General features: G+C 37.1%; 1 protein-coding gene across 2 annotated transcripts in view; it reads left to right on the forward strand.

Moving 5' to 3' along the window:
* Positions 1 to 14,845, forward strand: part of LOC124776672 (oligoribonuclease, mitochondrial) — a 72,928-nt gene that overhangs the window by 15,405 nt on the left and 42,678 nt on the right. For both annotated transcript variants that reach the window (XM_047251776.1, XM_047251775.1), the window contains exon 2: positions 8,006 to 8,109. In XM_047251776.1, the coding sequence (XP_047107732.1) occupies positions 8,056 to 8,109 (54 nt within the window). In that variant the 5' untranslated portion in view covers positions 8,006 to 8,055. The remainder of the gene's footprint in view (positions 1 to 8,005; positions 8,110 to 14,845) is intronic.

Raw genomic sequence — 14,845 nt, forward strand, 5'->3', positions numbered from 1 at the left:
CTTACCGAACGAAAGTGCTGGCAGGTCGATAGACACACAAACAAACACAAACATACACACAAAATTCAAGCTTTCGCAACAAACTGTTGCCTCATCAGGAAAGAGGGAAGGAGAGGGGAAGACGAAAGGAAGTGGGTTTTAAGGGAGAGGGTAAGGAGTCATTCCAATCCCGGGAGCGGAAAGACTTACCTTAGGGGGAAAAAAGGACAGGTATACACTCGCACACACGCACATATCCATCCACACATACAGACACAAGCAGACATGGTCAATCCGCTCCCGGGATTGGAATGACTCCTTACCCTCTCCCTTAAAACCCACTTCCTTTCGTCTTCCCCTCTCCTTCCCTCTTTCCTGATGAGGCAACAGTTTGTTGCGAAAGCTTGAATTTTATGTGTATGTTTGTGTTTGTTTGTGTGTCTATCGACCTGCCAGCGCTTTCGTTCGGTAAGTCACCTCATCTTTGTTTTTATATATAATTTTTCCCACGTGGAATGTTTCCTTCTATTATATTAGTCTAAGGAAAAAAACATTTAAAATTAATGACAAATGATATAGTCATTACATCATAAATAAATACATGGTTCTTATAACATTACAATAATTACACTAAATTGACTGTAGTATGAAAGGTGTGGGCTAATAAAAATTTAAAATCAAGTACACGTTACACTACAAAACATGACTCAAAGTCATAACTGTCTGAAACTGGTTAAACTTGAAAGATTTTTGTTTCTTTCCCATTTGCAAAATCGCAAAAACTCAAGATGTGCAGTAGCATAGATTTACTAATCATTACATTATGAAAAAAGGATAGTCACCATCACATAACTTAATTACAACTCAACTCAAAATTAAGGGGATGGAAGTTGTACCAAATTGTAGCCCCACTTGTCTACCCAACTCTGAGCACTACTCTCGTTCAAGCAGAAAATTAAATTCTCACAAAATGTTACCAAATAGTTGACCTGTCTGAATGTCCACATGAGTCTATCATCACAGTTATCAGTTAATCAGCAGAATTACTTTTCTTCATCCCAGTATTACCACTTTAAGCTCATAATTCCTCAGAACACAAATAGAGGTTTTTAGATAATCTGTAGACCCAATGATGTAGTGTTACATGTGCTGTACTTCACAAAAATATTGCTCTTTCTGTTAATCTCTCATTCCAGCTTAAGTGTCATGAATTGCACAATATACACAGTAGCCAATGTTGCCTAGTTCAAAATTAGATCATCAATACAGTTACACCACACATTTGTTTGTATACAGTTATCTTTTTCATTGCTCAATCATGTCTGTCAGTTCCATTATTTTACTTAACTAAGTGAGAAAGGTAACTGGTGGAGTGAATTCTCAAAAAATATCCTTACTGCAGAGACAGACTCCCTAACACTTAAGACCCTAACATTATTCATTATTTTCTTATTTCATTATTGTTTCTTTATCTAATAAATAAACACCTGCTCTGCTTATTTAATGCACAATTGATGCTACTCAGAAACACTCCACAGTAACAGATCCTTATGCAAAGGCAAACTTAACTTTAATTATTGCTCAGACAAAATTATCACTCAGCAAAACTATTATTTCACTGTATTTTAGCAAATTTCTTGAAATTCTGGCCTGAATCGTGATATACATACAAACCTTGCTTATTCGTTCCACACACATTACTTCAGGCAACTATGTTTAAAGTTGTAATTCCTTAATTTTAGAAAAGACTGTACCATGACACATTTCTATGGGTAGTTACTTATCTTCATATACTGACTGCACCGAACACAAACACTTCTATTACACCGCAATTAATATTAATATCTCGTATTCAAGATGATTCTTTACTGCACCTATGAGCTTATTACTTCAGATGTTAATTATCCTCCACATATGCTGACACCTTTTCTTGCATTACTTATAACTGACACAACATACTTTTTCTAACATATTCCTGAACTTAAGTATTCTACTGCACAAATTACATGAAAGTCGAAGACAGAATGTTTGTGATTCACTTATAGACTACAGATAGGCTAATAGAAGAGTTTGACTGCCTCAGGAAACATGAAAAATGAGACAGACAGCTGGGGTAAGCATTATCCCCACATAATGAATCCAACTCAGGATGCTGAACCCCCTACTTTCTATTTGCACAAAAAAATAGTCTCAAATGTTACATCAATGCTGATATTTTGAATTGCCATGAAATTGCCCTCCAACAGCTGTCTCGCCAATTCCACAGTTAATAGTACCTCTTGTTTCACACTCTTTGATAGCTTACCAATAACACTATTAATTTTTGTTCCAGAAACATGTATTACTACTATACCCTCTGTGTTCTTAATTGACTCAAAAAATGCTTGTGACATGCCATTCAAATCACTACCACCGTCTAGTAAACACTTAACATGTATACCTTGTACCCTTGCTGTTATTACAGGATGCCACACTGACATTTTACTTGCCATGTGTTCTTCTTCATACAACAAATCCTCATTAATCCTTTCCCTGGAAAAACTATCATCCTGCTTGCCAAATTGATTATCAGAGACAGTCAATTGACAGACTAACTGTCCCCTGTGAATACATTTTTCAAAGTATTATGTATGTAAAAAAAATATTGACTGCTATATGAAAAATTCTTTAGTACACAGCTATGAAACTAGAAACCAATACCATCTGCATCTAGAGAGGAAAAATAAAGTTAAAACTCAGCAGAACTTGTTGTATATGCCATTAAATTATATAATAAATTACCCCAAAATATAAAAGATATCGACACAATTGGACAGTTCAAAACAAAACTAAATTTTTTTTTATTAAATAAAAGTTATTACGCAGTAACGGACTATCTGAATTAAAATATGTAGTGTAATTAAAGTAGCCTGCATCATTGTAATTCATGAGGAAATAATTATAATATGAAATCCAGAATTGTACAGTACTACAAGAAAATTACATAAGGATATAAAACTAATGTAAGATACCTCAAAAATGTGTATAAATATTAATTTTACGTGTATAAATTGTAAGTATATTGTATTGTATATGATTTTGCTGACGAAATCCACACAATGTAAATTGGTACATGGATTAATAAAGAAATCAATCAATCAATCACTTCCTCATTACCCCCTTTCAAACTCTAACTCTTCATTAGGCATAACATTACCCTCGTTTATCCTCTCTTTAGTTACCACATGGGCATCATTATTATAAATTCAAATACCTCATCCTCATCACTGCTGGATTCGTCACTGCTATCATCATTACAACTACTGTCAGAATCAGACCCACTGTCACTTCCACAGTCCTCAAATATTTGGCTAATTAGTTGATCTTTGTTTCCAGTATTAGACCACAAAACAAAACACCTGACTTCCTTATGTTCTCTTAAAAATTTAACATCCATTTTGACACTTTGGACATCCTGTGCAACATAAACGCACGCTGTTTCATCACTTAATTTTATTATAGTAAGTTCCTCCTCACCTTTTTTCAGGCAAATCATTAAATTCCCTAATGAAATCCAGTGGATGCACTTCCCCATACAGTTCAAAATTATTAAATTTTTTACAACTAACAAATGAAGGACTGTTTGGGACACTACATACTCTATGCTTTGATTTTATACCTTTTCCATCTTTTTCTCCATTTCAGCCAATTTGGAATTTACATTTTTATTTACTTTCAACATTTTTTCCTCTACCACTACTGCACACTTGGTTTCTACTTCTGTTTCTAAATAATTTGGTTCACAAGTTTAACCCTGTTTTCAGCACAAAATTTGCTGGCTGCTTTGACTTCATCTTTACACCATTTTTCAGGCTCCTCCACCCTCCTACTGTAGTCACCACAAAGTTTCTTTCTCTCTTCTACACATTTACTACTCATTAATGTTAATTTCTCATTAGTATTCTGCTCTACTTTCTTTATACAGGGTGTTACAAAAAGGTATGGCCAAACTTTCAGAAAACATTCCTCACACACAAATAAAGAAAAGATGTTATGTGGACATGTGTCCAGAAACACTTAATTTCCATGTTAGAGCTCATTTTAGTTTCGTCAGTATGTACTGTACTTCCTCGATACACCACCAGTTGGCCCAATTGAAGGAAGGTAATGTTGACTTCGGTGCTTCTGTTGACATGCGACTCATTGCTCTACAGTAGTAGCATCAAGCACATCAGTATGTAGCATCAACAGGTTAGTGTTCATCACGAACACGTGGTTTTGCAGTCAGTGCAATGTTTACAAATGCGGAGTTGGCAGATGCCCATTTGATGTATGGATTAGCACGGGGCAATAGCCGTGGCGCGGTACGTTTGTATCGAGACAGATTTCCAGAACGAAGGTGTCCCGCCAGGAAGACATTCGAAGCAATTGATCGGCGTCTTAGGGAGCACGGAACATTCCAGCCTATGACTCGCGACTGGGGAAGACCTAGAACAACGAGGACACCTGCAATGGACGAGGCAATTCTTTGTGCAGTTGATGATAATTCTAATGTCAGCGTCAGAGAAGTTGCTGCTGTACAAGGTAATGTTGACCACGTCACTGTATGGAGAGTGCTACGGGAGAACCGGTTCGTTTCCGTACCATGTACAGCGTGTGCAGGCAATATCAGCAGCTGATTGGCCTCCACGGGTACACTTCTGCGAATGGTTCATCCAACAATATGTTAATCCTCATTTCAGTGCAAATGTTCTCTTTACGGATGAGGCTTCATTCCAACATGATCAAATTTTAAATTTTCACAATCACCATGTGTGGGCTGACGAGAATCCACACGCAATTGCGCAATCACGTCATCAACACAGATTTTCTGTGAACGTTTGGGCAGGCATTGTTGGTGATGTCTTGATTGGGCCCCATGTTCTTCCACCTACGCTCAATGGAGCACGTTATCATGATTTCATAAGGGATACTCTACCTGTGCTGCTAGAACATGTGCCTTTACAAGTACGACACAGCATGTGGTTCATGCACGATGGAGCTCCTGCACATTTCAGTCGAAGTGTTCGTACGCTTCTCAACAACGGATTCAGTGACCGATGGATTGGTAGAGGTGGACCAATTCCATGGCCTCCACGCTCTCCTGACCTCAAACCTCTTGACTTTCATTTATGGGGCCATTTGAAAGCTCTTGTCTACGCAACCCTGGTACCAAATGTAGAGACTCTTCGTGCTCGTATTGTGGACGGCTGTGATACAATACACCATTCTCCAGGGCTGCATCAGTGCATCAGGGATTCCATGCGACAGAGGGTGGATGCATGTATCCTCGCTAACGGAGGACATTTTGAACATTTCCTGTAACAAAGTGTTTAAAGTCACGCTGGTACGTTCTGTTGCTGTGTGTTTCCATTCCATGATTCATGTGATTTGAAGAGAAGTAATAAAATGAGCTCTAACATGGAAAGTAAGTGTTTCTGGACACATGTCCACATAACAATTTTCTTTCTTTGTGTGTGAGGAATGTTTCCTGAAAGTTTGGCCGTACCTTTTTGTAACACCCTTTATTTTCGCCACAATCTTTCATTACTGCCTCAAACTTCGTATTTAATTCTGAAAGATTAGAGCTGACTACTGTAATCTCCTTTTTAATTTCTTTCTTCAGTTCATCCTTGAAGCTAACCATGTCAGTTTTAATGCTATCAGTTTTCTTTTCCACCCTATTAGTGTCTTTTATAGTACTACTAATGTCATCTTCCATACCACTAATGTCTTCTTTCATACTCATATTATTCCAACAACTGAAACTACTCATAATTTGCCTTCACATCGCTTCCAAATTTCCATCTGCCATAAACTGTTGCCTTGCTGACTTTTGCTACTAGATTCCTCCTCCTTAATCTTAATGATCTCACCCACTTCAGTACTGTTTTCATCCATTTCGCTCACACCACCACACAATGTAGATGACACTTCTATCATTTCATCTACAATAGGTCTTTCACCCCCATGATTCAAAGTTACATTCATGTCTGATTTATAATTACTAGCATCTACAGAAACAGTCCCACTTAGGTCTTCCTGTTCACTTAAAAACTTAAGCACTACAGCTTTGTTCTCAGACACACTGTCTTGTTCGTTAAGGTCACTCATTATGTATCACTAAATACAAAACAGATTTTGCTATGAAATACATTATTTTTCAATCACTCGTATCCTGCTGTTGCTGCTGCTGCTGCTGCTGCAGCAGCAGTTGTCATCCAATTCATCATCTGCACGGCTGCGACAAGCTGTAAGGCTCTTTTTTTTAATTGTGATTTCATTCCCCTGCCCTGTATGGGCAGGGGAGGGCTGTCAGCGGCACAATCCGCCGCTCTTCAGCCGAGTGACATGACAACTAAAATAAGAATGAAATGTTACATACAGAAGGCAATAAAAAAGGGGAACATAAAACAGAGTAATGGGAGAAAATGGAGGTAAAAATAGACTGACATGGAGATGTTCATGGGGGACAGTTAAAAAAGTCACCAGAAAGTGTAAGGCTCTCGGCGAGGCATCTTGTTTATCTCCGGTCAGCTGTGTCCATCTGCATGCTGATTGGCTGCTCCTGTACTCAGCGGCTGCTTCCATAGAACCTGCTCGCTGATTGGCTGCTGTTATACTGCACTGTAAACCGCTGTTGAGTTTACTGTTCAAAGTTTGCGAGTCCTTGTTGTTTGTGGCTACGTACAATATTCCTCACTCAAGGCACCTTACATAGCAGTTTGCTTACTTTATTTCTTCGTTTGGTGTCCTCAGTGTCAAAGTACTCCATTGCTACACTGTCTGAAAAATGGGTTGCGGATTCTGACACTGACTACTGTACATAATGTAGCCGACAGATGCACAGTTGCGTTTCACAGTCTTTTACTTTCACTTTTCATAACCCCCCAATAATACACAGTTACATACGGCCAGCGCACTATTGTTCTAACTTCCCGTAAACCTCATTAATAGTTTGCAGGCTAACATCCACATACTGCTACAGTAGTTTCCTGTTAAACATCTATGAGCAGTTCTTGAAGAATAGAAAGGTACGTGTGGAGCAGACACTGTCACTGTTTTAACATATGGCCTAATTGTGTAACACTTATTACACTGTTAAGTTGATGCATTGTTGTCATTCTAACCAACACAGGTTCCTCGACTGAAACTTGGCCGTGGACTGACTGTTTCATGATCCACAACCAGGCTCTTATATATTTTCACAATAATAGGTACTGAAACTACACATTGTTCGTAGTTAAATTTACAGAAATTACAATTAAATCTTAACTCATTAAATTAACTACATACATCAAAAAATTGTGTCTTTTTAACAGTTTCTTCTACTGCAAGGGTTAACCCGAATTATTTGTTTAAACGAGGAAACTAACATATGTAGTTATGTAAACAATATGTTTGACAAAACTGTCAATTACTGTGGAATTAAGAGCTGGCTTTGCTAACATGTTTTCGAATAGAGCCAAATAAATCCTTTAAGAATATTATTAGTTGTTCCTTCAAATGTTTATAGTTAGTACAGAATTTATATTTGTTTATATGTCAATAATAGAATTTAACTTACGAAACAATTACTGATGTCACCCTATAACAAAAGATACTAACTAGGCATAGTCAAAATAAAATAGAAAATCAATTACATACATAAAACTAAGCACAAAATGAGGTTTGTTGTTATATTCTTTAAACTAAGGGCCAATCTTTGTCTTTTATGAAAATGCAGATTATACTCACGTATGTTAATGGTAAATTGTAAAAAGTGAAAAAATGAATTTAAGGAGGCAGATGGCAAAACAAGAGGGAAAGTAAAATCATCCCAGCTTGCTTTGTCACAGCGTCTTGGTGTTTCTTCCAGTTACGTGCCAGTACATATACTCCCAAATGATATTTGTTGTTCTGAATAACTGTCAAATTGAGTAAATGAACACTGCTTATAGTTTGTTGTTAGTAAGCTTTACAGCTCCTTCTAGCTGTTAATAAATTTTGAATCGTGATTTATTTTCAGGTCATCTGCCGTCTGCAACTGCTGCTTTTTATCAGACATCACCCCAGAGAATGTGTGAACGACTTAAAATGCCAGGAGACTATCTTGTGTGGATGGATATGGAGGTGAGAACATAAGTTACTAACAGAATTTTCTTTTCAATGCTGTGGAATAAAATGTTCCTGGTCTATATGAGGAACTCTTTCCGTAAATGTGTAGATGAGACATTACTTTTTTGTTAGCTTGAAAACTAGGCAGAAAAATATTAATAGTGGTTTTCTATTTTGTACCTTATTCTTCTTTTATTTAGTTATTTATTTTTATGGTGATATACATGTCACAAGTACAAATTTCTCATATATGTAAATGGACTTGCGTGTAACACAATCGTGCAGAATTAATTAGTGTTGCAGATATTTTTTTTTGGTTGTTAATAACCTACAGCAACAGAAGAAGTTGTAAGAATATGTTCAGAGAATTATCAGATGGTTTTCTGCAAATGTATATTTCATTCTACACATCAACAAATTTAAAACTGGGTAAGGGATAATAAGGACACCAGAACCTTCCAGGTTTCCTAGGTATGCATATTCATGAGGATTTAAATTGAAATAACAAACATTTTATAGGTTCTCAACAACAAAATTTAGGCTTGTTGCATTTTCTCGTTGAAAGTTTTGGAGGAAAACAACAAATCATTAAGATAACATATTTTGCTTATTTCCCCTCAATACTGTCATATATCTTTTGGCATAATTCATCTTTAAGAAAGTAAGTTTCATTGCATGGTAAGCATTCCATAAAAAATAATATGTGATGTCGACCCACAATTGTATTCTAGACAACTGTTTACCACATAGAGGAGGCATTAATGCACACATAGTAGAAACAAAAATGAATACTAAAAATATTTATGCCTTCAGATAAAAACCTTCATCAGAAGTAAAACTCTCACACAACAACAACAACAACAACAACAACAGCAACAACTACTCTCACATGAATGGCTATTGTCTCCAGGTACTAAGGCCTGAGTGCCCAGAGGCTCAAAGGATGGACTTTGTAGGAAAACTTAAATATTCCTAGTAATTTTTTGTTGTTGTGCTTGTCTGCATTTCAATATCCTCTTCGTGGTGAGTAGCAGTCTATCCTTTCTGTACTGTTACTCCATACTTGACCTTCCATTCTTTGTTTGAGTTAGATGTATTAACTACAGCATCACAGTACATATTTTCTTTAAAGACATTTATTATACAAGGCATCTTCAGAAAGCAAGTGTGCCAGATTTTTATGGAGACTGACATCAAAATCATTCATTAGAACTAGATATGACAATCTTCTCATAAGATTCGTACAACATCAAAAGTCATATATGAACCAAGTCTGTACCTGTGCTGTCGAGTCCTTTGGGATCACCAGATGAATAAGTTTATTGTCCTCGGATATGAAGGTCAAAATTATTTTTTCTCTCTGACTACCCACCTTTTCATAGTTTTAAAAGAATGTGTTGGATTGAGAATTTGAGAATCTCTTTTTGAAGCCCCAGATGCTCTCGTAAGAGCATCAAAATCTGGTAATCAAATGGCTGACTAGATCGAAAAGTATTTGAAAGATGTTTTCTTTCCCAGTGAGTGAGAAACATCTGTAGAATTGGTAGATTCTTAGGGCTGTCAGTGTGAAAGAACCGTATAGAGCACCACGCCTGAGGACATGGAACTTGTTCACCTGGTGATCCCCAAGGGCTCAACAGCAAATGAGATATATATCGCTTTCGATGTTGGAAAAACTTTGACAAGATTTTCAGATCTTGCTCTGATGAACAATTCTGATGTCAATCTCCACTTGAGGAACAATATAAATACGCTGCAGTCACTAATACATAGTCAATTCTTTTTGTCCAGGCTTGCCAATGTACTGAAATGTGGCTGATAAAAATCAGGATATTTAGAGGATCACCTGCGACAGTTTGAAATCCTGACAATTTTTTTTTTTATATTGTGTTTTCCACCTTGTATATTATGTGAAGAAATTTCTTTCATTTTATGTGCATCGTGTAAGGAAACATTACTTTTTAAGCATTTATTTACAGATTAAATAATGATAATGATTTTGTATCATCATAATGAGTTACTAATTATTTTCAATTAAGGGGCTCCGGAACGCCCTATACTTGCAATGTTAAAATAACGCTTATAAATTACATCTTTCCTCACAAAGTATTTGAGGTAGGAAGTTGAACTTTTTACAGATTATTTATTGGAATATGGGCTACAACTTAACTCAGGGATTTTACAAAATTTTCGTTCAGTTATTAAAGATGATTTTTTTTCAATTGTAATGAAAATTCACAACATTTTTTTGCAATTTTTTATTGATATATTCAAAAATATACAGTTTTTTGGAAAAAGGCTGTGTTAAATTATGCAGAAGGTACTGTGTAACATTTACTGAAAGTTTGAAACAAATATATTTGGAAGATCCTTAGAAAACATGTAATTAGTATGAGAAAATAAAAGTTTTGGGAATCGAGCGACAAAGATTGTATTAACTTTTTAGTGCATTCCAGGTACATAGGATGGATTATCTTCATCCTCTGCAAACTCCTCCTCCAGCTTCCTTTTGTTCCTCCTCCTGTTTACTCTTGCTTGTATTTCTAGACTCTTTACAGCCCTGTCTGCAGCCCGAAGGCGTTCCTTGTGTAAAGCAAGCATCGCTCGTTGTTGTGTTCGTAGATTTTGCTACCATTTTCTTCAGTTGCAGTTACTGCAACACTGTTCCAAAAGATGGTCATGTATGAACACTTATCACATTTCAGTTGTATTTCACTAGCAAGTCCTACGTGCTTTATTATGGAGAGTTCCAGACCAACTTCACTACAATGAATACATCTTACACAGTTTGAAAAAATTCCTTTGAGAACCGACATATCACATCCGATTCGCCCATAAAACATTCATAGTTTTCACTCATTGAACCAAGCTTCTTCTGTGAAGTATTTTCTTTCCCACTTTGACTGCTATGGGCAGGTGTACTTGAGAGGTTAGGTTCACTCACTTGGTTATCGTCTTTATTGTTTACAGTAATAACACATACCTTTGGCTTTCCAAAATTTCTCCTTTTCTTAAAAGCCTTTAGAGGATTTCTAATAACTTTACTTTTACTCATTATTATACTTCAACAAAACAGAGACTCAAGAAACAGAATTAATTACGAATATTTTCGAGATAACGACAGAGTAAATAAACATGAAACAATCGACAATCACACCAGCGATATATATTGAACCATCACAGGTTAGCCACAACACATACTTTATCTCACATCACTAAAATGTACCTGATGAACACGGACGTTTATAATAACACCATTTGACAGCAGTTTAACAGCGCCACTGTGGGTCACGCCCATGTAGAAAACATTTCAAAAAAAATTTAAAAATTGTTGTAGTCTTCGGAATTGAATAAATTATATATCTATTAAAAGGTAATAGTCTGCAGATTCAGAAAACGCAAAAAAGTAAAAATTGAACTTTTCATGATTTTGAGCCTTTCCGGAGCCCCTTAATGTAATAGACATGTATGAAATGGTGAAAAAGGAAAAAGAAAGTAAAATTTAAAATAACAATTTAACATGTAGAATAAATATACTAATAACAGATATTTATATTTTAATTAGGTATGTTGAAAATTCTCTGTCAGCACATTGTGTATAGCTTATTTTGCAAAAATGGCATTTCAGAGACGAGCTTTATTACACATGGATGTATGTTGCTTGAAAGCTTCTTTAATTTATGATGTAACAAAAGTTTTTCTTTTTCAAAATTCATTAATGGTTGTGTGGTATTTTGAAAAATTTCAAATTATTATAAAATTTGATCATACAGTTATCAAGACCATTAATGACACATCAACTTTCATATAGAAACATTTTTCATATATAACCATTTCTAAAATATTACCTCCAAACCCAATATGACAAATTACCTTATAGGGTGTATTTTACCCTTTAAGGTGAAATTGGGCACAAACAAGAAAATACGTATTGCAGTATCTCCCCCCCCCCCCCCCCCTCCACACACACACACACACACACACAGTTTCATCAAGATCGTTTACTGGTGCTTGGGAATGTTCCCTTGTCAGTTACGACCCCTCAAAAAGCCACTGCCTGTTATGGTCATAGTACACTTACTTTCTGAACATGGCTCGTAAATAATACATTTGAAATCAGAAGGGCTGATTTTCATAATTACCAGAAAAATTACACTGTTATTCTTACTTCATTACTCATTAAAACTGAGTGCAGTTCAGAAAGAGGTGCATAATGATAATCCTGCTGTCAAAATCTTTGATTACTACCCATAGATAGGAAATGCCTGACATGTGGTTTGCTTTTAAATTTAACTGTAAACTGTAATGTTCCTTCTGGACATCCCACTTCACCCACAGAAGAATTTTTACTTTTAGTTGATGACAGATGCCTCAGCACATACTACAGCTCAGTGCATAGACTCCACGTGTTACCACTGTAGATAAATACTAACAGTGTTCTTCTGAGTGTTCTTCTGTTGCCTCCGTTTTATGCACAATATTTCGATGACTGATTCAGCTGTCCTCTTCAGGTGCTGCAAGTTTTCCTGTTACGTGTACTTGCTGCCTGGTCTCCAACCAGTTAGAGAGGACACATAACAGCAGTACTTGCAGCACCTGAAGAAAGTAGCTGGGTCTTGAAATATTATGCATGAAATGGAAACAGCAACTCTGCAGGACACAAGAGAGTACAGTGGAGATCAGTTTCACCGAGAAACCATGAGAGATCGTGAGATACAAGGCCTGTGTAAAAAGTATCCGACCTATGGCCAGAAAAAATATTTCAAATACCTAACGGGGTTGGGACCCTAATCACCTTCAAAGTAGGCCCTTTGTGCTTGCACACACTTAGCCCATCAATCCTTCCACTGCTGGAAACACCTCTGGAAGTCTTCTTTGGAATGGTGTTCAGCTCCATCATTGTGTTCCGCATTATCTCTTCTCTATTCTCAAAACGGGAGCCCTTCAGTGGTGTCTTCAATTTTGGAAACAACCAGAAGTCACAAGGAGCCATGCCTGGAAAATAGGGAGGTTGGCAAATGGCTGTAATTCCATGTTTGGCCAATAAATTTTGGATCAAGTGGGATGAATGTGCGGGGATGTTGTTATGATGCATTGCCAGTTTTTCGCTGTCCACAAGTCTGGTCTTTTGCGCCGAACTGCGTCACAGAGTCGCTGGAGATCATCTTGATAGTACTCCTTTGTCACTGTCATCAAGGAAGACAGTCAGCATCACCTTGATTTTGCTTCGTACTTGCCGCACTTTCTTCGGCCTTGGAGACTCGAAATGCTTCCATTGCGACAACTGTCTTTTTGTTTCTGGCTCGTATCCGTACACCCATGACTATCTCCAGTTATCACAGTGTTCAGAAACCCAGTATCAGTGTTGGTGGTGTTAAGAAGGTCCTGTGCAACGTCAAAACGAAGGTCTTTTTGTTCCAGCGACAACAACTTGGGCACGAATTTCATAGCTACTCGGTGTATCTTCAAATCATCATGCAAAATTTTATGTGCAGAATCTTTACTCACTCCAACCTCTTAGGAAATCTCCCGCATGGTCAAATGACTATCTGCCATCACCAAATTTTGCACCCTCTCAACAACAGCTGCACTTTGAGCAGTTTGGGGCCTGCCAAAAGGCTGGTCACTCTCCACTGATGTGCAACCATTTTTTAATCTGTTGAACCACTCCTTAATTTGTGTTACACCCATCACATCTTCTCCAAATACCCACTGAATCTTATGAATTGCTTCGCTTTAAGAATCACCACGCTTTTGAGAAAATTTGATGCAGTATCTTTGCTCAACACGTTCAGTCATCTTGAGAGAATCAGTAATTTGATGAACACGTTGTGTAGCACCTCACTCGGTGACCAATAGGCAGAGACTGACGTGGAAGGCAGGAACAAAATTCACACGTGCGCATAAAGGTCTCTTCCTTTACTGTGTACAGTGGCGCTGCGCTATTGTCTCTATTTTGCGTGGGAAAATCAAAGGTCGCATGCTTTTCAGACAGACATCACACATACTGGTCTGAAGATGGTCTATCTATAACCAAAGCCGATTACCAGAAAAATAAACACCATTTTCAATGTAGACTGATTGTTTTTTGTTAAATTACAATACAAGATCACTGTTGTTCCAATTATGACTACAAAAATTATCAACGAGCTTATTAGCATTTTTGGAACACAGCAGCAGTTCTATGTGAGATGGATTCGACAAATCGTTGATAGATTTCCGGAAATAAAGCTCCAGTTGCCTACACGCTGGTCATGCAATTCCCATAAATTATGGGCTGGTGGTTTTTGGATGCAAAGTTGGCACTTAATAGCCCAGATGTGTCCCATCGGGTTCAGATCAGGTGAACTGGGAAGCGAAGACATCAATGTGAGTTGCCGATCATGCTTCTCCAACCAGTGTAGCATGATCCAGGCCTTGTGAAATGGACATTTGAATTGCATCACCACACACAGATCCATCGTGGGCTGTAATTATTGTATGGCAACAAAATTTGGTAGGTGTGCTAATGAGTTAATATAGAAGCAATTTATGCTGGAAAAAAATTATTTCCAATTTTGGCCACCTGGTGCAAATCTAGCACTGTACAGCACCTTGTCAATGTCTTTCATGCTCATATTGAACAAATTGTATAACCAGTGGTTCATAAAAAAATCAACATTTTACTTTTTCACTTGTTTGACCTTTCCTGTCCATATATCACTCCTAATCCATTACATATGGAAACATTTCTATGCGTATTTCTTGCATT

The sequence above is a fragment of the Schistocerca piceifrons genome, chromosome 2, assembly GCF_021461385.2.
Source record: "Schistocerca piceifrons isolate TAMUIC-IGC-003096 chromosome 2, iqSchPice1.1, whole genome shotgun sequence".
NCBI classification, from domain to species: Eukaryota; Metazoa; Arthropoda; class Insecta; order Orthoptera; family Acrididae; genus Schistocerca; species Schistocerca piceifrons.